The sequence below is a fragment of the Octopus bimaculoides genome, chromosome 18, assembly GCF_046866305.1.
Source record: "Octopus bimaculoides isolate indiv1 chromosome 18, ASM4686630v1, whole genome shotgun sequence".
NCBI classification, from domain to species: Eukaryota; Metazoa; Mollusca; class Cephalopoda; order Octopoda; family Octopodidae; genus Octopus; species Octopus bimaculoides.
Genome location: NC_142945.1, coordinates 18,016,845 through 18,039,602, shown reverse-complemented (window position 1 = coordinate 18,039,602; position 22,758 = coordinate 18,016,845). Strand labels below are relative to the sequence as shown.

At 35.1% G+C, this 22,758-nt stretch overlaps 1 protein-coding gene across 35 annotated transcripts in view; it reads right to left on the bottom strand.

The window, feature by feature from the left end:
- LOC106882892 (phosphatidylinositol 4-phosphate 5-kinase type-1 alpha) overlaps positions 1–22,758 on the bottom strand; it is a 244,051-nt gene that overhangs the window by 142,021 nt on the left and 79,272 nt on the right. For 34 of the 35 annotated variants that reach the window (XM_089365865.1, XM_089365877.1, XM_089365855.1 and 31 more), the window contains exons 2-3: positions 11,857–11,897; positions 634–756 (exon numbers count right to left, since the gene is read on the bottom strand). In XM_089365865.1, the coding sequence (XP_089221991.1) occupies positions 634–756; positions 11,857–11,897 (164 nt within the window). Of the gene's footprint in view, positions 1–633; positions 757–1,479; positions 1,695–11,856; positions 11,898–22,758 lie in introns of those variants that run through there. The other variant, XM_052974620.2, reaches the window with a different exon arrangement.

Genomic DNA, 22,758 nt, shown 5'->3' with positions numbered 1-22,758 from the left:
TGATTTTTCTCTCTTGTCCACACAGGTGTCGACAAGTGAGTTGATAAGGAAGGGCGATAACTGATAAGCTGATAGCAGATGAAAGTAACTCCTGTTGACCTTCTTGGCACCGACTGATAGCAAAAATGTGACACCCCTTTTGAAAACATTATTTTTCAACTGCTTTTTGGGGGGGGGGTAATATTTTTTTTATAATCCTGTTCACAAAGCACCAAGTTAGTAGTTTCTGTTTCGATAAAGCTTTACCAATTTTGTTTTTGATTTTTAATAGGTTTTTAAGTATTTTTTACTTATCAATTGACAGAAAGAGGGTGAAGTGTCAATTTCGGAGATTTTCTTTTTTTTGTTAAAACATGAAAAATAAAATAGAGGGGAAAATTTAAATACTTGGGGTTCTTGGATATGAATAATTTTTACACTATCATCTCCAACCCTTCAAGCTTTCATTTCATATAAAAATTATTTCAATACATGCAATATATTTTTAGTTTTCTCAGCTAAAGTGTAGTTGGGTCTCAAAGGGGGTGGTACAAATCTAGCAATATGTGTTTTATAGTGAAAATAAAATTTCCATTCAAATGGCAATTACCGGAAGATTTCTACAAATTTAAACAAACAATTTAATGAACGTACCTTTTTATATGTCACAACACCTGATTCATCAACCCTCCGATGACCGATTTTCTTTTCACGATCTCTAGCCGTCCCCAACGAAGGAGTTTTTGGTCCATGACCTGGTCCCACAGAAATATGAGTCTGAAAAATAAAATATAATAAAAACAATTATTACCAAATGTAACTGAAAAGATAATAACAGTATTAGCAGCATTAATGATGAATTATTTGACAGTCTTCAATGGATGCAACATTTTTTACAAATATAAAAAAAAAAAAAACGAATTTTTTAAAGCAATCTCTTGCTGTAACTATTACAAAGGTATTTCACACAATTTTATTCAGTGATGTTCATTTATTAAGCATATAAGCATTACAATCATCAATTTGTAATACAAAAGAATAACAACTCCACTGTCTTCAAATGATTATTATAATGTCTTAATATCATCAGCAATGAAAATCTTAGCCATTAATTCAGTTTAACGAAGCAGTTAATTTGATACTCATCTATATTTGTTAATAATACTAAGTAGTCGAATAGACTGACCAAACAGATATCAGCTTAACTCCTTGTTTAAGATATACAAAGTCTCTGATATGAGGGGAAGAAAATACATTGTGACATGCTTTTATCAAAATTATTATTAGTGATGTAAAACGAAAAATAACTCCAGCCAGAAATCTGAAACCACCAACAACTCACCAACAGATCAACAACTTTATTATTGTTTAATATTGAAGATTCAGTGAAACACTAGAGCTAACAACAAAACTTCACCTGCTGAACATGAAAAGAATTTACTTGCTGGAGACAGCCATTATTCTAGTTGTAGAAAGAATTGAATAAAATGTGGTACAAACCTCATAACGGAGAGCAAATTTAGTGACATTTTATTACGTGCATCTTTATGTATCACGTGTGTGTGTGTGTGTGTGTGTGTGTGTGTGTGTGTGTGTGTGTGTGTGTGTGCAGTTGTTCTAACAGGGCAAAATCCACAATACTTCAAAGCAACCAAGCAACCAAAGCAACACAAACACTATTTCACTATTTAAGAGTTGAGTGACACACTTATTTCACTTATTTATTTATTTATTTATTGAATTGTAAATTAAGACTGTGACAATTCATTACACCATCAAGCCACGTTATATGTTCCACACTGAAGGCATGATTGAACTAGGTTAACCCATCAGCTGAAACAGTGCTGTGATACTAAAAACCCAAAAGTATACAGTTACAAACTTTTTTTTCTTTAGTACTCTAAATACTTTTGACCCACAAGACTAAGAAATATATTGTAGCTGTCCATCTGAAAGCACATGCATGCACACACATTATCACATCGCTGAAGACAGAGTATTCTGTATTTGCTTGTACTACATAACTGCCAGGCCATCTATTAAAAATAGTGGGGGTTATACAATAAATATAAGTAGTTTTTTGAGTTCTTGCTAAGGTTATAATGTAAAAAGAACAACAAGTGGGTAATAACAATTTGCACATATCAGCATTATATTTTAAGTCCGTCTTCCATGCTGGCATAAGTTGGACGATTAGACAGGATCCAACTGGGGCTTGAAAACTGTTTTGAGCTCCAATGTCTTCTTTGGCAAGGTTTCTACATTTGAATGCCCTTCCTAATGTCCACCACTTTACTGTGTGCACTGGATGTTTTTTGAGGGGGGGGGGGTGTAATTGTAGCATTAGGGAGGTAACCAAGTAACTTTCAACACAAACAAAATACCCCTTGACTAAGGGGTGTTATAATAGAAAAGAAGGTGGCTTTATGCAGAGCAGCTAAAGTATGACAGAGTGACAGGCACAGGTGCCTTGCTCTAAGGGAAATACATATTCTTTATCCTTATCATTATTGCTAATATACACTCCAGATAATATTACCATCCAGGGAAGCGAATATGGAATTATCTATCGGAAGAACTTACAGCATGGGTGATAACTCATAGTAGTCAAAAATGTTAAATGCTAATTGACACAGTTAGCCATAACCTGGAACATAACTGAAAGCCACCACAGTATCTGCCCAGATAATATATCCTTCTAAAACTCACATTAACTATACATATATATATATATATATATATATATATATATATATATATATATATACACACACACACACACACACACACACACACACACAATGGGCTTCTTTCGGTTTCCATCCACCAAATCTACTCACAAGGTTTTGATTGGTTTGAGGCTTTTGTAGAAGACACTTGCCCAAGGTGTCATGCAGTGGGACTGAACCCAGAACCATTTAGTTAGGAAACAAGCTTTTTACCACACAGCCATACCTGCACTTGTATCTAAATATAGATATTTTGGGCAAACCAAGTCTGTAAAACTGTTGCAGAAGAATGTTTTCTAGTTTCTGGTCTACATCATGCCACCTAAACACCGGTATTTTTCCCTTCCACATATGGTAATTTCCATTAAATTTCTTGAAGTATTTACCAACTTACTTGTTTTCTATTTTTTTTAAAAGATAATTGAAACATGTGAATAGTTTGATAACTTCCAAATGAAGATGTGAAGATAGAAAGTACATTTAGAATGTAGACAAGTTCCTGGAAAGTATGTCGTTCTTGCAGAAACATGTTAATGTGTGCGAAAAATTTTGTTTTCACTTGGTTGAAGGTTGATTTGTACTTTACAGCAAAAATTTTAGTTAAACTAAAAACCAGAAGGAATTTAACTGAGATCAGTTTATTATTTGTCTTTTTCATTTCTCCAAGTTAAAGCAAATGGTACTGGCTTTTTCACTTCCATTATGTCACTTGATGTATCAAGTCCTTTTCCTTTAGCATTTTCCCCATCTCATACAAACCATTTCAGCTGTTAAGCATTTGCTCAGTAGTGAAGATTGTGGAAATATGTAGCAATTCAGCTCTGATTTCTATGCCGTTCTCCACAACGTCCAGCTATTTATTCACTAGACATATGATTTCATGAAACTGATCTTACTGCAGCAGATGTTTCTGTGAGGTGTTGAAATTTATCGAAATCTAAATGGTTTGTTCTCTATATCGTTTTTCAGAATGGATCTTTCATCACTTACTTCCATTTCATCTGATGAAGTGACAATTACTGACAAAAACTTTATATATCTACAATATAGTTTACTAAGAGTATTGATATCACTCTTTTGTTTCCAAAATGTTCATCAAAAACAACAGAATATTTCAGAATGAATTAGTATATCAGTTAACTGGAAATATTAGAAACAGTAGTTCTCAATTATCATATTATTTGTCAAAAAAAAAAAAAAAAAAAAAAAAAAAAAAATTCCCAGAAATTGTCTTTTTGTCTGTAGTGCTTAATCAAGAGTAAGCAATTATGCCAAAATCATAATTTGTATGCTGCCATCATCATTCATATAAATTGATTGGAGGAAGAATTTTATGTGTAGATAGAATTTTATATCTGTGTAATATTAAGAAAGCCACTATTTCATTACAAACTCCTAACAAGATATTGTTATAGAATTATACTATCTATACAGAATTTAAGTACTAAAAACATAAGCATGCTAAAGCTGTATAGTCTTAGACAAATATCAAAGGAGTTTGTAGAAAATATCTGACATGCTAACAAATTTTCATAGGTCTGTAGTTATTTCCTTTAACCTCCTTAGCATTTAAACCAGCCATATTTGGCCCAAATATTCTTTTATGTTCAAACCAACCAGATCCAGCCTCACACCTATTCTACAATGTCATTTAAAAGTAATCACATCATTGAACTCTCAAAGCTATGAGATAATGCATGATTAATTTTTTAAATATGTGAATAAATAAGCATTACATTTGACAGGGTATTCTGAATACTACAAGCTTAAACTGTACCTAATTCACTCTTACTACCATTATCAAATTGCATGGTTCTACTTTAATTATGTATCTATGAGATAATTCTTTCATTTCAGAATAAGATTTTGTGTTTACAAAGACACCCCTTTTAAAATTTATGTAAGACATTTGAAGCAGAGTCATGTTGGGGCACTGCCTTGAAGAGTTTTAGTCAAACAAATCAATCCCAGGATTTATTCTTTTTAACCTTCATATTTATCTTATTTGTACCTCTTGCCAAACCACTAAGTTATAGGGACATAAACACACCAACAGCAGTTGTCAAGTAGTCGTGGGGGACAAACACACACACACAATGGGCTTCTTTCAGTTTCTGTCTCCCAAATCCACTCTCAAGGCTTTGATCAGCCAAAGGCTAGAGTAGAAAACACTCACCCAAGGTGCTACACAGTGGGACTGAACCTGGAACCATGTGGTTGGGAAGCAAGCTTCTTAACACACAGCCATGTCTGCAGCTTAGCCATACTCATTTCACATGATTGGCTAATTAACTGATCAATCAGCATTCTAGAACCTTTCTAACAGGGCTTAGAAATAGATGAATTTTTCACGCTAAAACTTCAAGATGTTGGAGGCCACCACTACAAAAACACATCTTTCAGCCCAAACAGAAACAGTATAATAATAGTTGTTTTAACAACTACCTATTCAACCGAGAAGTTGGCAGTCACAGATATGCTGTCTTGAATTTAATATATTTCTCCAATCATGACAGTGTAGTCACGGACTAGTACTAACCAGCTATTTCGTCAAAACTGCAGAGTTTATCTATTCTCACGTGTATAAATTGTTTGTATTTATCATTCAAAGATGAACAAGAAAAATATTATAAGCCACACATAAAACTTCAGTAAATTGTTCATGGGAGTTATTCATCAATTACACACAGCCAGTAACCCCAACACAATTACATAGCATAACTAAAAATACCTTAGTGACACATTTATATACACATTTTCAAATACATACACATACCGATGTATGATATCCTTCTAAACACTCTCTCTACCTCACAGATTGTAGTGTTGTATGGTAAGTTGGTCTCCCGTTTCTTCCATGTATACATGTCTTACGGTATAATATATGCAGTCCCTTGTGTAACCATATATCTGTGAGATTCCATAATACAGTATATGTGTTGAGTCACTGAATTCATTTTAGCTTTGGAAGAAGCAATGAATAGATGATTTTCTATATTGTATAATGCAGGGGGAGGGGCAATCTGGAAATGTAAGCATGGTTGTATTAGTTACTAAGTTTGCTTAGTAACACAAGATTCTGATTTGATCCCAGTGAATTGTACCTTTGGGAAAGTGCTCTCTATCATAGCTTTGGATCAATTCAAGACTCATGAGCAACAGTGAGCAGATAGAATGTACTCATTTTTATGTAATTCATCAAACAAGCATCTTGCCCTTCTGCTAGCATTCAGACTGAGTTCCAGGTCTGAGGATAACTTGATATATTGATGATCCATTGTTTTCTACTGTTATAATTTCTTCCTTTGTTTCCCCAATCTTGAAGACAATGTGAAAGATCACATGTATTACTTTTCTTCTCTAAACCATAAAAAAAAAGTAAATATGGAAAAATGTATTGCAATATATACATTCCCTACTAATGTCAATGCTTCTAGATAGGTTTCTGGTATATCAAGGTATTTAGTTGCTCATCTCATTTTTTCTCCCATTTAAATCAAAGACAATTTATGTAAGTTCTCTACTTTGCCATAATGAATTAATGAATAATCTAAGACTATTGTTTTAATCATATTTTTATATAATGACCTTTGCAAGCTCTCAGAGGCTGGTGAGGTTGATGCAGATGATATCCAGCCTGAACGTCTGCTGAAAGAGAGCCAACATCTGATCTGCATATGTGAAGTATAGACATGCGGTAACAGTGGTGGTTATAAAGTGGAGTACATGGCAGTGGTTATAAGGTTGAGTATGTGGCAGTGGTTATAAGGTTGAGTATGCGGCAGTGGTTATAAGGTTGAGTATCTCTATGTATTTCTTCAAGGCAGATTTTAAAAACATCTTAATAGAAATTAGCAATGTATTAGAGCTGATAATTCCTTATCCAAAATGCTTGGGACCAACAGTGTTTCATTTCAGATTTATGCTTGGATTTCAGGATGACTGTTTGTTTACATCTACAAAATGGGACAGCTTCAGCATGGGACCCAAGTCTAAACACAATACCCTTTTACCTTTCATAATTCAACTTATATGCATATACTATGAAGATAGCTTCATATAAATGCAGCACCAGTCCACTTCACAGCAAGTAATATATCTTGAAATTAGAAACATTTCATTTTCACCAAAACAAACCAGCCCATTACACTTTCATTTCGTCTTTACATAAAACAACTACGTCACACCTTATCCACTTTCACTTGGGTAACAAAAGCTATCAACTATTTTCAGGGTGTCTTCCAAACATTTGAAAGAATTTATTTCATTGGTGTTCTTGCTGCTAACTACTTCTACATCTGCTACAATCAAAGTCTTCCTTCTTCCAGTCTGCTTACAATCCCACTGCATCTATTGTGCACTCACACTTTACATTTGGTACACACATCATAGGTGTGCTTAAGAAGTTCACTTCAAAATCAAGTAGTCTTAGATTTAGCTCCTCTGTGCAGTGCCTTAGCCAAATATCATCTACTATAGCCTTGGGTTGACCAATACCTTGCGAGTGAAATGAAATAGAGACAAAAAATGCATGGAAACCATTGAATGTGTGCATGTGTGTGTGTATGAAAGATGTTGGCTTATTTACATTACTGGTGAACATTGTTCTTGTAACTCTGCTCTTTCAAAGTAGCGGAACAAAAAAATGTTGGTGATAGAAAGATCATCCAACTATAAAAATACTGTTTCAAATAAGTCCCTCGCCAACCTATCCTAGTACAGAAAAACGGACATTAAAACAAATAAACATATGAATACAGTATTGATCTCCAACATATTCCTTTTCTTAACAATGAGGAACCAAGAAACCATCACAAGAATACTATATTGGATGAACATTGCCTTTAAGCAAGACTGCTTACAGGGTTAAGAGACTTGCTTTGCAACCATATGGTTTCAGGTTCAGTCCCACTGCACAGCACCTCATGGTCAGCCTAGATCTGACCAATGCATTGTGAGTCAATTTGGTAGACAGAAACTACTTGGTAACCTGTTCTGAGAAAAAGAGAGAGAAAGAAAGTTCTATGGCCAGATGTTTTCTTGATAGCAAGTCCTTATTTACTTTCATGTAAGGCACTTTATGCACAAGTCATTGCATGTTGAAGACATCAAGATGCAGGGCATGTATGGTTTATGCAAAATACAAGCAAACATCACTGCTGTCCAAGTGATGTCAACACGAAGTATGCACGCATGCGCGTGTGTACACACAACAGGCTGTGATACAGTTTCTGTCTACCAAATTCCACTCACAAAGCATTGTTTAACTGAAGATTATAGTAAAAAACACTTGCTCAAAGTGCCACACAGTAGAATCAAACACAAAACCAAGTGGTTTATGAAACAAACTTCTTAACCATACAGGTGTGTCTGCGCCTCTAACATGTTAACTTTACAATTGCAACTAATATTTCATTAGTTATCTCAATGCAACAATACAACTTGACTAACGCTAATAATATCAAGCAGCTCTAACATCATTCTGTTTATCACAAGTCAGAATCAATTGTCAAAATAGAATGATAGATATGATCTCAATAAAAAAATAATAAAAGAACATTTTTTTTTTATTAAGAAATCAGGAAACAAACATAGCAAAGTTTCACTGCGATCATAAACAGATAAATTATTATGATACACGATACGAAGAATTTTAGCCTTTAACATTAACAAACAGTTGATCATTTTATTGTTGCTTTGCTTTGCTCCAGCCAACAAGTTGAGGCTATTAGTGTTGAGTTTATCAAACATCAATTCAACAGCTAAAAACACTCAGTTAGATGATAGCACAGTTTGAGGCCAACTAATGGCAGAAATACCAATGAAGTATTTTGGTAAAAGGGTAGGGGGTAGGCATTGGATATGGGGGACATAAAAGTACAGCTGGTGATGGAGGAAAATGAGGAATTCTATCTGAAAAGGTTACTAAACAACACTCTCAATGACATTTGACTAAAACATCAAAATGGAAGGTTGACAAATTAACAAGATTACAACAAAAAAAATAAAGAAATAAAGAAAAGAAATAGTCGTCAAAATAAACATCAGCTGATGGAGAGAAATGCTTAAAAAGAGCAAAAGAGAGGGAGATAGATAGGGAAGATGTTATTAGCAAAAATAAAAAAAGGGATCTTCAACTAATGAAGGAATCTATGAAGAGAATTTCGGATCAATAATTTAGATAAATACGAAATGTTTTTATATAATGTTCCCTGCTCATGCTTACATTAACCTTCAGTGTGTTTCTTATTGTGCGTGGTCAGATCATTAAAGACCTGTGTGCATCAAAACTTGCAAACACAATTCAAATTATAGAGGCAGATTGATAGAGAAATTAATGTGACAGTCAAGGCTGACAGATAACAATTCTGCCTGCCTCAGTATGTCTGCCTGACTAACAGATTCCACTCCAAGTGAGTAAGTAGTTTAGCAATAGGAAGGGGGGAGGGTAGAATCAACTAATTAGTCTAATAAGTGAAGTGCAAATGTCTGAATTTTCACAACCATCACAATCATGACAAAATTGGGAAAAATAGAAGCAAAACAATGTTTGTTTTTTTTTAATTTGTTTTAGCCAGCGCAGCCAAGGCCACGTTGGAGCACTGTAATCTTAGTATTTAAAAGAATTTAAGTTTCTGAAAATGATAGAAAAGATAAGCAAAAGCAGAGTATTGAGATGATGGGCATGCAACTGAGAAAAAAGAGAGAGACAAAAGTGTGGGGAAGGGGGATGGGAAAGAGGGAGGCAAAGTGGCAAAGAGAGGGGAAGGGAGCGAAGAGAGACAGAGAGGGGGAGTGAGATGGAGAAGATAAAAAGAGGGATGGAGAGGGAGGGAAGAACAGAGGATAAGAGAGGGAGAGGGAAGGGAGAGGGACAGAAAAGGGGATTAGGGGTGGAGACTGGAGAAAATAAGCAGGGAGGGTAGAAAAGAAGTGGGGAGGGGGAAAAGAGAGGCAAAAAGAGAGGGGGAAGAGAAGCAGAGAGAGGGGAAGAGAAACAGAGGCAGAGAGGTAAGAAAGACAAGTGAAAATAGGGTGGAGAGAATTGGAGTTGAGGTGGAAAGGAAGAGATGAAGAGAGAAAATAGAGATTGACTGTGGTGAAAAGGGTAAGAAGAGATAGTGGAAATAAAATACACTGCTCAGTTTAACATCACCTTGTTCTGGGGGTCTTTAGCAAAGTTCGCTTTTTTTTTTTTTTTTTTTTTTTTTTTTTAAACCCTTAAAACCAAATCCCTCCCCCACTTCCTTTTTTATTTCCAGCAGACATTGACCTGCAGATATTCAATATGGGCATCAAGCCACATCAATATTACTGGTCTGGAGAGCTAGTCATGGTTACTGCTCTTCCTCCTTCAAATACTTTTATAAAATACAGAGAGAGATGAAAGAGAAAATAATGAATATGAGAGAATAATGAGGGGATAAAACAAGAGTAAGAAAAGACTGCGAATGAGAAAAGAGATGCTAAGAAAGCAAGAAAGATGATCAAGTCAGATGTATTATTTGTCAGTTACCCTCCAACAGTTTTTCCATCATCCACCATCATCAACCAGATTAAAATTTTTTTAAAATGTGATGGTGTGAATGTGAAGAAAAAATCTAAAGCAGTGAGTCCACAGCTGTAACCTACACCAGTGTCGCATAACCAGCCCACTCAAAAGTACCTTGGATCATAGGGCGACATGCCATGCTTGAGGAGACCTATGGAGTCAAGTACATCAACAGCAACAGCAATATCAAAATCAAATCAAATGAAATTGTAGTTGTGACCCCCATACCAGTAACACGTAAAAAGCACCATCCGAACATGGCTGTTGCCAGTGCCTCTTTGACTGGCTTCTGTGCCAGTGGCATGTAAAAAGTACCATCAATCATGGTCATTGCCAGCTCCTCTGGCTCCTGTGCCGGTGGCATGTAAAAAGCACCCACTACACTCTTGGAGTGGTTGGCATTAGGAAGGGCATCCAGTTGTAGAAACACTGCCAGATCAGATTGGGGCTTGGTGCAACTACCTGGCTTCCCAGACCCAGGTCGAACAGTCCAACCCCTGCCAGCATGGAAGATGGACGTTAAACGATGATGATGATTCTCAACCATTTTTTGCCTATGGATCTCTTTGGTTCCAATTTTACTTGGATGGATCCGCATAACCATTTGATGTTTAAAAAATTCTATTCTATTTTTATTAAGAATTGTATAGAAAAAAGTTGTAGAGAGGCACAATGACAGGTTAGGGCAGCAGACTTGCAGTCATAGGATCGCGGTTTCGATTCCCAGACCGGGCGTTGTGAGTGTTTATTGAGCAAAAACACCTAAAGCTCCACGAGGCTCCGGCAGGGGGTGGTGGCGAACCCTGTTGTACTCTTTCACCACAACTTTCTCTCACTCTTACTTCCTGTTTCTGTTGTACCTGTAATTCAAAGGGCCAGCCTTGCCACACTGTATCACGCTGAATATCCCCGAGAACTATGTTAAGGGTACACGTGTCTGTAGAGTGCTCAGCCACTTGCACGTTAATTTCTCGAGCAGGCTGTTCCATTGATCGGATCAAATGGAACCCTCGACGTCGTAAGTGACGGAGTGCCAACAACAACAGAAAAAAGTTGTTGAAATATTTTGTGTATTGTGGATAACCAACTAATTGCAGATAAACTTTAACAACAAAACCTTATTGAGAAATACTGGCCAAGAGGAAGGAATAAATCCTACACTTACAGTATTTGGCAGACAAGAAAGGATCAAAAGTCAGGGAGTGAGGAAATTTCTAGAAGGAATTGATACATAGAAAGGGTGGGAGTAAGAATACAGAGATGATATCAAGTTGATCCGTGCAAACTGGGATAACACTTCCTTTCATCATACCCTAAAAGTTAACTGTAGTTAGCTAGATATAAAGTAATGTCCATTTTATTCATGTTCACTTCCTTCTGATAACAATAAGCACTATAAATAAAAATTAAAGTTAAAACTAGTTTTAAAAGCATCTGAAAAACAGAAACCAACAGAATGTGATTATCTTAGATCTGTCATTCCATACTGGAAATTAACTTGTGTTTTACGTTTAGTGAAACTAACTAAAGCAAACTCAAAAACAATGGCCAACTTTTTACTTGGTGAAATATTAGAAATCAATTAATTATACTTACATCTAGAGGCATTGGTTTCTGTTTATCAGCTTTTTTCATGCCTGTAGAGAGAAAATGAACAAAGTTCAATGAATAAAGAAACTGATGTTTTAAATTGCAAATACATACACATATTTAACTGTCCAAAATGTCAGTAAATCAATAACAACAATGGCAAATCAACAGCAACAACAGTCTATCAATAGCAACACCAGTCCATCTACAGTATATCAACAGTCCATCAATAGCAACAACAGTCCTGCAGTATATCAACAGTCCATCAATAGCAACAACACCAAGTTATTTCTAACACACAGTAGCCTAGCAATATATCAGCCTTTTCTGATATATTCAGGATTACTTCACCCAATATAGTCATCATCCATTTTCAAGATAGCATGGTGAACTATGAAGGAGATTCTAGCAAGTTAAGCAACCACTATTTGGAACAAAAGAAATTGTTGTTTGACCAACTACTTCATGATAAGAGTCTGCTTGATCAGAGCTGACCTGAAGCTACACAACAACAATAATAATAGTTCATTATTAAAGAACATGAGTGCAGACATAGATGTGTAGTTAAGAAGTTTGCTAAACAGCCACACCATTTTGGGTTCAATCTCACTGTGTAGCACATTGGGTAAGTGTCTTCTACTATAGACTCAGGTTGGCCAATGCCTGAGAAGTGAAATTTGACACATGGAAACTATTCAGAGCCCTTCAAGAATATGCGACAATGTTTGGGCAGTGTTTAAATTTATAACCAGCATAAATAAAAAGTCTGGCAACCAGGCAGTTGAATGCAGGAAGAAGCCTAATAAATTACCTTACTTGAAAACAAGGATTAACATCAGGAGAGGCATCTGATTGTAGAATATTCTCTCAAGAAATCTTATCCAATTCCTTTCAGCATGGAAAAAGCAGATATAAAAGCAATAATGAACATGATACAAGATCGAGACAAAAGCTCACATCTTATTTAGGTTTCTTAAGCTGTTTAAAAATATAAATAACTAAGATATGTTTCTTGGACTGTAAGAGACTATATATATATATATATATATATATATAGGCATAAGTGTAGCTGTGTGGTTGAGAAGCTTGTTTCCCAACCATATGGACTCAAGTTCAGCCCCACCATGTAGTACCTTGGGCAAGCATCTACTATAACTTTGGGCTGACCAAAGCCTTATGAGTGGATTTGGTAGATGGTAACTACTTATCTTGACATCAGGTGCTGGTTGTAAATGAGCATCACTGTCACACAAGTGGTGTTGTTCATTTCCAGTCTTCCATAAAAAAACATTACCTGATCATGAGGAAATATTACGTTCCTTGGAATCAAGTTAGGGTTGACAACAGGAAGGTAAACCAGCCATAAAAACAATTAAAATAAAATTTAATGGCTGTTCTAATATAATGATTTAGGGAAGTTATACATTCATTAACAAAGTTTGACACTTGGAGAAAATAAAATTGCAAAATGTCAGAATTAACTAACAGACTTTACATAATCATTTTTAAAAAACTTTACCTGATGTTAATTTGTCAAAACTAATTGCAAATCTTTTCATTATTTTTCTCTATCAAAGTTTCATAAATAGATTTTGCATACGAGTTTTCTATCAGGTTGTTTCTAATCTTGATTTTGGAAAAGTGATACTGGTTTTTCTATTTAAAATATATCTCTAACTGTTCAATTTTAGAGACCAAGTCTATTTTAATCTCAAATAAAAAGAAAAAATTTTTTAAATATATTTAATTTTTCTTAAATCTTTTAACATTTATTATATTTCCAGACATTTTTGGCAGTTCCAACATCAAATTAATAAATTAAAAATGAATACAGAAATAATCAAAAGGAATTTAAAATGTTACATTTAATAAAAATTATGTTAATACCATTTGTAATCAGTTTACTAGGTTTATGTCAACATCAGCTATTTTTTTTAAATCAAAAATCAATTAAGTTATTTGAAGAGGAAGAAAAATTAACGTATTTCTCAATTCTGAAATTCAAATGTTGGAATTGCCTGCTAATACCAAAATTCTTAAACAATTCCACCTGCCTCTGCCCCATATGAATTTATCAGGAAGAAAGTGGTCTGCTCATGACTTTATAAGATTGATACAGTTGATGTCCATCTTGAACAACTGAAGGAAAATATATTATAGGCAAGGAAGGAATTATTCTAGAGATTTGATTCTGTAGAGAAAGAAAAATTGAGCATAGTGTTAAGTACAGGGTTGGTGGGGAGACAAGTGTATCAAGCGGACCTGAGTGGAAGAGTTATGTAATTAGCTAGCTCTGAGGAATAGCGGTCATTTTACTAGCATAGCAAAGAGACTGCAATAAGCTGAAACATGTTCGGGAGCAAACCTATGCCATATCAGTCCCTCAGAATGCTAAACTTACAGTATTTAATTTTACACATTCTATATTCTGACTCCTGAGTCACCCTATGTTCAGCTTAGTTTCATTTCTTCAACTCAACTAGTACCATTAAAAATTCTTTGATCTTTCTTTTACTGCTATATATGAAACCATATAAAGCAATAAAAATTCTTCTGTTATAAATTGTTGTACAAGTGTATCTGATAGCAGTTCTTCATTAAGAAGTCAGAGTGATGTACTTATTGTTCTGATATCAAGAATTATCAAATACCTGTATCACTAAAGCATTAGATGTAATTTTTCTTTTTTTTTTCAATAGCACTACTTTCATTTGTTATTAAGCAAAACTGACCCACCACTATTTCCATTCATCCACTTTCTATTAAAAAATTAAACAGATAAATAAATAAACTCAAATAAGTTCTGTATGTATGTTCACGACCAAGTATTTCTGACCAACTCCATCTGAATAACTTCATAAGAATTTTAAAGTCCAAAAAAGAGTTAAAATACTTGAAGATGAAAATGGTCAGCAACATGGGTAACAAGAGAAATCAAGAGTAAAAAGTGAGTTTTTCTTTATATTACAAAAGGAGCAAGGAATGTATTCAGCAAGCATGAAGGATACTATGAAACAAGATGCAGACAGTAATGCACTAATGAAACCATACAATGAAGGGATGGATGGGAGCCAATCGCACAGATCAGCTGGTAACAACACACAAATCAGTGAGAAAATTTGTGAAATGGAACAAAAAAATTTTCTTCTATATAGCTGACATGTGTGTCATGAATTCACATTTGATCTGGCAGATGCTTGGCAGTGTGGCGGATGGATTCATACTCAAGAATCTCTTATTCTATGAAATGATAGAAGCAGACTTGCCAAAGTACAGGACATGAGAACATCCCCACACTGGACTCTCTCCTCGCCGTATGGTAAACCGACGTGGACATTTTCCATGACTGTTTCCCCCACCACCACCACTAAGAAGACAAATACTTCAAAGAGATGCATAGTATGTAAAGCAAAAGGGAAACATAAGGAAACTAGATACCAATGTTCACAATGTGAGATGTTACTGTGTGTGGTACTCTGTTTTGAACTCTACCACACTAAAGTCAGTTTTTGAATTCACGTGATTTTAAATACATGAAGTTGATCTGACTTGTGCTGTCGAATGATCTTATTCAGGAATAATACTGCACGAGCGTCTTGCACAGGGGTATAGTTTAGGTAAATAAACAGTACTTGCACTAAAGCGACTGACATAAATATATGCCAAACATTATCTCACACCGAGTGCTGACCTCATCAGCAAGATAACCATTGCTGTGCACAGGCAACCAAATGAACCACTGTTGTAAACTGGTTAAAGCTAATTGTTGATCTCAGCCGAGATGATTGCTGTCAATGCAACCTAGTTTCTTGATTGAAAAAAAACAAACTGTTGTCATGGGGTTAAGAAACTAAAAGAGCTGTAAGTTTTATTAACAATAAATAACTTTTTACTCCATACAAAAGCCCGACTATGTATGAGAGTTGTGATGTACATGGTGAAGAGTAAACAGTGAATGAAGAGATCTTGCAACAATAGAAAAGGTATAGATTAAGTATGGCTTTTGGATGAACAATGTTAACTTATAGAAAAGTCTTGCACAATTTAGTTTAGAAATTAACCCAACATCAAAGCTATTGGCTAATGTGTACACAGAAGAGACAAGCATATGCTGGATGAAAAAACATTGTGAGTTGTTCATGGAGCAAACATGTAATGGATATAAAGAAGAAAATGAGAGAGCATCGATGTATCGCCTCATTCTTAATATGTTCAGGCAGATTTGAATGTGAATGTCTAATTGCTATTGTTTCTCGTCATTTGAGAGTACCTAATTCCTTTAGATGATATATGTTCATAACACGCAGGATTTGCTCATGTGAGGAGACTATAAGACACTGTGTTGTTTTGACCTTGTTGTGTATCTCCTCAGTCAAAGCTACCCAAACAGACTGAAGAATTTATCAAGTGTATGAGATGCTGTTTATGGAAATCAGCAAACTAATTATTTACTTATGTGTACAAATGTCAGATAATTCAGAGAGTGGATGCAGAACAGTTAACATCCAAACAATGAATAGATACAATGAACCCTGCAGCAGTCATTGTATATAACCTGAAAGGGATTGTAATGTTTTTTCCATAATGAGGGGTCCATCGTGTGAAGTGTGACAGTGAAACATAGTCACTGAATGCAGATGAAATCAGATAACCTCTCACCAATAGTCAGAGATAATACACGTCATTGTGCCCTCATCTATTACTTCTAATTAATAAAGCCCATATATACCTATGGTAAGTGGCATCCAGTCTTGTATACCCACACATAATGCATCCTTTCTCTTAAGCTAATTAAATTGCTTAAACGTTTTCCTTTTAGTGGAGCAACCACGACTTGCACATTTTTGTGAAATGGACTGATTTGGCATATCAATATCACTCTTTGCATGTACAGGACAAAACTGAATCTGAAATTTTATCATTCTCACACATTTTGCAACTCTCTACCTGCTTTGTTTACAAAACATTTGTCAGTATTGATATACTCAACAGAACACATAGCCTCACCAATACATGTGTCTCTCGACTTTTTCAGCTCTTCACACAATGCTACAGCTTTAGCCACATCAAAAATTTTCATGAGTTTCTGTATTACTGTAGATACTGTATTACTGAGACACCATCTCACCCAAGGACCAATATATACAAACTAAACTCAGATGTTAAACCTACATATACATAGGCGCACAGGAAATTGTTAAAGTTTTTTATGACATGTGCATATACATTTTTACTATAGCTTTCTCCATATGTGCAACAGACAAAAAACATCTTTACTTCAATCAGTAGTAGCAGCGGCAGCAGCAATAGTATTACTGAAATTTTGACTTATATCAGTGGCTCATCCTTCTTAAGAGCCAACTTTTATCTTTTACACTTGTTTCAGTCATTGGGCTGTGAACATGCCAGGATACCATCTTTAAGGGTTTTAATCAGACAAAACAACCCCAGCACTTTCAGTGACTTAGTGTCACATTACTGACAAACAAAACCTGAGCAGCAAAGCACCATTAGCACAGATGATGATATACACTGAAGAAGTTAATAATCCAATACAGACAAAACTTCTGACATCAAGTCATAACTGTGTGTTATAATTCACAAAGGTTACCCTTGTGGCACACTAAATCTGCTCTAGAGATAGAAACAGCATTCACCTTTTATTCATGCCCATTATTTGATGTGTATGCATATAAACTACATATACTATACATATATACATGCACACATATGTACATAAAATTATACACACACATACATATATACAAATTGTACATGTACTATATCTTATACATACAAATGGTACATATTATTATATCTTATACAAATATGCATATAGAATACCTTTTCATTCTCTTCACAGGGCTCATATTTTTTGCTTATTTTAATTTAACCCTTTAGTGTTTAAACCGGCCATATCCAGTCCAAATATTCCTTCTGTTTTATGTTCAAACTGGCCTGATCTAACCTCTCACACCTACCCTACAATGTCATTCTAAAACTAGACAATAACATCATCACAACTTCAAAGCTATGAGACAATACATGATTAATTCAAAACAGTATTAATAAAAAAGCATTACATTTGGCAGAGTAATTTGAACACTAACGGGTTAAGCTTTTCCTCTGCCTTAAATGTCTCTCACCCATAGACTAAAGTTCTCCTGTCTTTCCAACTTGCCTCACCAACATACTCTCTTTACTTTTTTCCTCTCACTTGTACCCATTTTCACCTCTTCACGTCCACGCTATCTTACCACACAATAATTACATACACACACCTCATATATCCACACCATTATACTTCCACACACATGCATTTCACATACGCAACCATATACACACCTCTCTCCTCTTCTACTTGCTTCCAGACACAGATATATATTTTTATATCTTCATATACACACCTGCCCCTCCTTCCTTTTTAATTTCTCCACCTCATGAAACAACATTACCACCCAGTTTCTAAACCTTTGTTTTCCTCCCTTCTCTCTTTCCCTCAGTGTACTTCTTTTTTACTTCTGATAAAGGACTAACACCCAAAATCTTAAGACACTTTCTCTCCCCATTAAAGCTTTAAATTAATAACATTTGTTAAACCTTCTCTCTCCTATGTTGTCATTTTTCATTATACATAGATGTGTGTGTGTATATATATATATATGCACATACACACACACACACACGCACACACATAATTCACATGTAAGGAAGACAACTCTCATTATACCCTACACAATATATGATGATGATGATAATAATAATAATAATAATAATAATACAATGCAATTAATCAAGCCTGAGCCAGATTAATCTATTCCGCCTACAACAGTCCTTTAATAACATTACTTTATGATAATGAATAAGATAATTTATTAATAAACAAATCATAAATAGATTTTTTTTTAAAGTCTGAAATCAGTGCATAGAAAGAAACGGATATTGGAAATTCCACCATAGTTTTATTTTTCTGAAGTCAGACAGCCATTATGAATTACTATTTCTATTTCTAGAAATAGCAATTGTAGAGTGCAGTCATTATTTTTGTGCCACAACAGCAAATATATCACTTTTCACAACATAAATCTTGCAGTAGTTGGTCTAGGAAGTGATAAATAAACCCAGCAGCTTGAATCTGTTGTATCCAGTCCCATCAGCATTTCATACTCTTGCAGTCAAACACTTCTTGCTTTTGATTTTATTATTATTATCATTATTTTCATTTGAGATTAGTTTTTATTTCTACAATAGTATTATCTAAAATTAATTTTATTTCTACAGCTATCACATGGAAAAGGAATTAACTCTCAGCCATCTTTTATTTTTTCTCCTCCTAAATAATGACTATAGTTGTAACAGCAGCACTTAATGATAAAAGAGAAAATATTCAATAACATGAACAATTTTGAGAAATTTCTAATGGACTGACAAAAGGTATAAGATATTGGGATGGGGGGGGGGACAGACAGAAAAACAATTGGAAAGGCCATCTGTTGAAAATAAAGATTAAAAAAAAATTGCTCCATACTTGAATATTTCTTTTATTTTGCTTTTGCAGTTTCAAATTTAAAATGTTGCCATTTTCAAAAGGTAATAAATATGATGAAGAGCAATAAGCAGCCAAATCAATAAGATGCTGGCCTACTGGTCCATATCCTATTACTGGCAGCATACTATGTTGCTGGCAAAGATAATTTTCACAAGTCCAGTGAAGTTAGCCATGAATGTATCATGGGTTTTTTGTTTAGTAACCTTGTGATTATTGAAAAGTCAACTTTTACAATTACTCCGATTCTAATAGGTGTAGGCATGGCTGTGTAGTAAGAAGTTTGCTTCTCAACCACATGATTCTGGATTCAGCCCAACAGCAAAGCACCTTGGGCAAGTGTATTCTACCATAACCCTGGTTTCACCATACACTTGTGAATAGATTTGGCTGACAGAAACTGAAAGAAGCCGTGTGTGTGTGTGTGTGTGTGTGTGTGTGTGTGTGTGTGTGTGTGTGTGTGTGTGTGTGTGTGTGTGTGTGTGCGCGCGCGCGCGCATGCATGTGTCCGTCCCCTTATCCTAATTTCATGTGATAGTTGTAAATGAGTGTCACTGTCACACGAGTAGTTTCCAATATTCTGCATGGACATGTCTGGCCTTGGGGAAATATTACCTTGCTTGGAAACAGGTTAGGTTTGGCAACAGGCAGGGCATCTGACAAAGAAAATCTGCCTCAAATAAACTCTGTCCAACCCATGAATTCAGGGGAAAACTGGACATTAAATGAAGCTGATGAATCAACCCACAATATTCACTAATAATCATATTGCTGAATGAGAGAAAGAGAGAGAGGACCCTTGGCAGAAACATAACAGTTACTTTGATGAAAGAAAGGAAAAAGGGAGGATACTGAAATGAACAATTTCAACCACCATCATCATCATCATTGTTTAACGTCCAATTTCCATGCTAGCATGGGTTGGACGATTTGACTGAGGACTGGTGAACCAGGTGGCTACACCAGGCTCCAATCTGATTTGGCAGAGTTTCTACAGCTGGATGCCCTTCCTAACGCCAACCACTCCGAGAGTGTAGTGGGTGCTTTTACGTGCCACACAGTCAGGCGGTACTGGCAACGGCCACGCTCGAAATGGTGTCTTTTACGTGCCACCTGCACAGGAGCCAGTCCAGCGGCACTGGCAACAATCTCACTCGAATGTCTTTACAAGAGCCAGGGCACAGGTGCAGTAAATTAAAAAACAAAAGATTCAGATTAACTGAGAGTGCAGAAAGAGCATAGCTATCTACTATCATCCCACCAGTACTTTCTTTAGGTCAGAACATAGCAGTTATAATTTGCCAACAATTACTCTCACTACAACATGCAAAAGCATTTAAAACTTTTTTTCCTTCAATAACATTTCTTTATTCATCTCATTAATGACCTGATTGAGCAGACTTAAGATCAAAATCATTCAAGTGTGACCATCTCATTTCTAAGAGTACACTGTCTTGGACACACATGTAACTTTACTTCTCTCAAAGGTTTGGTAATTACAGCTAGTAAATCAAGCAACCATGTAGATACTGCCTTGTTGACTCACTCTCAATGATATCTTCTATAAAGAGGACAACAGTTCATAGTTTCAGATTTCATACTATTAGATTGTTAGGTCAACTATTTGTCTGCGTAGCTGCTATGGACGATTTACCACAAAAACCTCCCATTCAACCAAAAACTAAAAAAGTATTCTCTGCAGGTATAGCTGTGTGGTTAAGAAGTTTGCATTGCAACTATGGAGTTTCAGGTTCAATTCCAATGTGTGTGACGCCTTGGGTAAGTATCTTTTACTATAGCCCCAGCCCAACTAATGCCTTGTGAGTGAATTTAATAGCGAGAGAGAGAGAGAGAGAGAGAGAGAGAGAGAAAGACAGAGAGAGAGAGAGAGAGAGAGAGAGAGAAAGAGAAAGAGAAAGAGAGAGAGTGTGTGTGTGTGTGTGTGTGTGTGTGTGTGTGTGTGTGTGCTGCCTGAAAACCAGTGTTTGTTTATATTCCTATAACTTAGCAGTTTGACAAAAAGAGACCTGTAAAATAAGTGCAAGACTTAAAACGTAAGTACTGGGGTTGATTTATTCAATTAAACTCTTCAAGGCAGTCCAATGACTGAAACAAGTTTTTAAAAAAACCCTTTTTATCAAATTGAACAAGCAAAGGAGCTTAGCCTAGTGGTTAGGGTGTTGGGTTTCCAATTGCAAGGTCATTGGTTTCGATTCTCAGCCTAGTTAATAAATTATGTGCAGTAGTCTACAATGGACTGGTGACCTTGTGTTTTCAGTTGCTTACACACTTTGGAAACTGAGATATGTTCTGGCTTAATGAGTTTTTTTTCAATTTAAGTTAAATCCAAAGAACCCATTAAGAAAATCCACATTAGGATTGATCATAATCAATCCCAAGTAATAAACTACCATAACTGGAACCTACCCTTCAAATATTCAAAGCAAGTTTTAGCAGCACAAGACTTGCTTTTCACTAATTATAAGAACATAGAAGCATTCATTTAAAAATTAAATATAAAAATCAGTAACAGTCAAAGGGAACAGAGTAAAATGTTTGCGGGCTAATTTTTTAAGAATATCTGTCAGAAAAACTTTGATATAGACTCTAAATATTACATTTTGATAAAAACATAATTTCATTTTACAACTGCAAGTAATTGTACTTCATAAACTAAAAATTTATATAAAACTATAAGTCTTTACAAACAATCCTTTTGCATTACATTCATTCTTGAGAAATGGTAAAGAGAGTGAGTAATACATGATCAGATTATATGTAACATTAGCTGAAGGAAGCATAAATAAACCCGCTTTATAACAAAGACTGAAAATAGAAAACCAAAACCTTAGCAAACTGCTTATTTAAGAAAATAAAGACCATCCCAAGTGAACTAAAAAAAAAAAAAAAAAAGTGCTCTGCAGTAATGTTAGCAACAATATACTGAACATAGAAAAGAATAAAAATCATCATAAAAGTGATTAAAATAAGACCTGAAACATTCTAAAAGAATGCTTTTATAATATATCAGGGCAGTAAGTCTATTTCCAAAAATGAGTGTTGTTCACGTTTTTTTTCTTTTTAATGACCCCTCTTGAACACTGAAGGCCAGTAAGTACATCCCCCCTCCCACCAATCTGTGTTTTTCCTAGAAAAAGAATTATTGTTTTATTCTTTATAAATCTTTCATAATCTCTAATTAAAATTTCATTCTTCCTTTGACACACGATACTGATTTCAAATCACACACACACACACACACACACACACACATTATGGCTTAGTTTCTTTTATCATCGTCAAGAAGTTTTCTATTTTATGTATTTTACCTGGTCATTTAATATTGTGACTAAATAGAAACA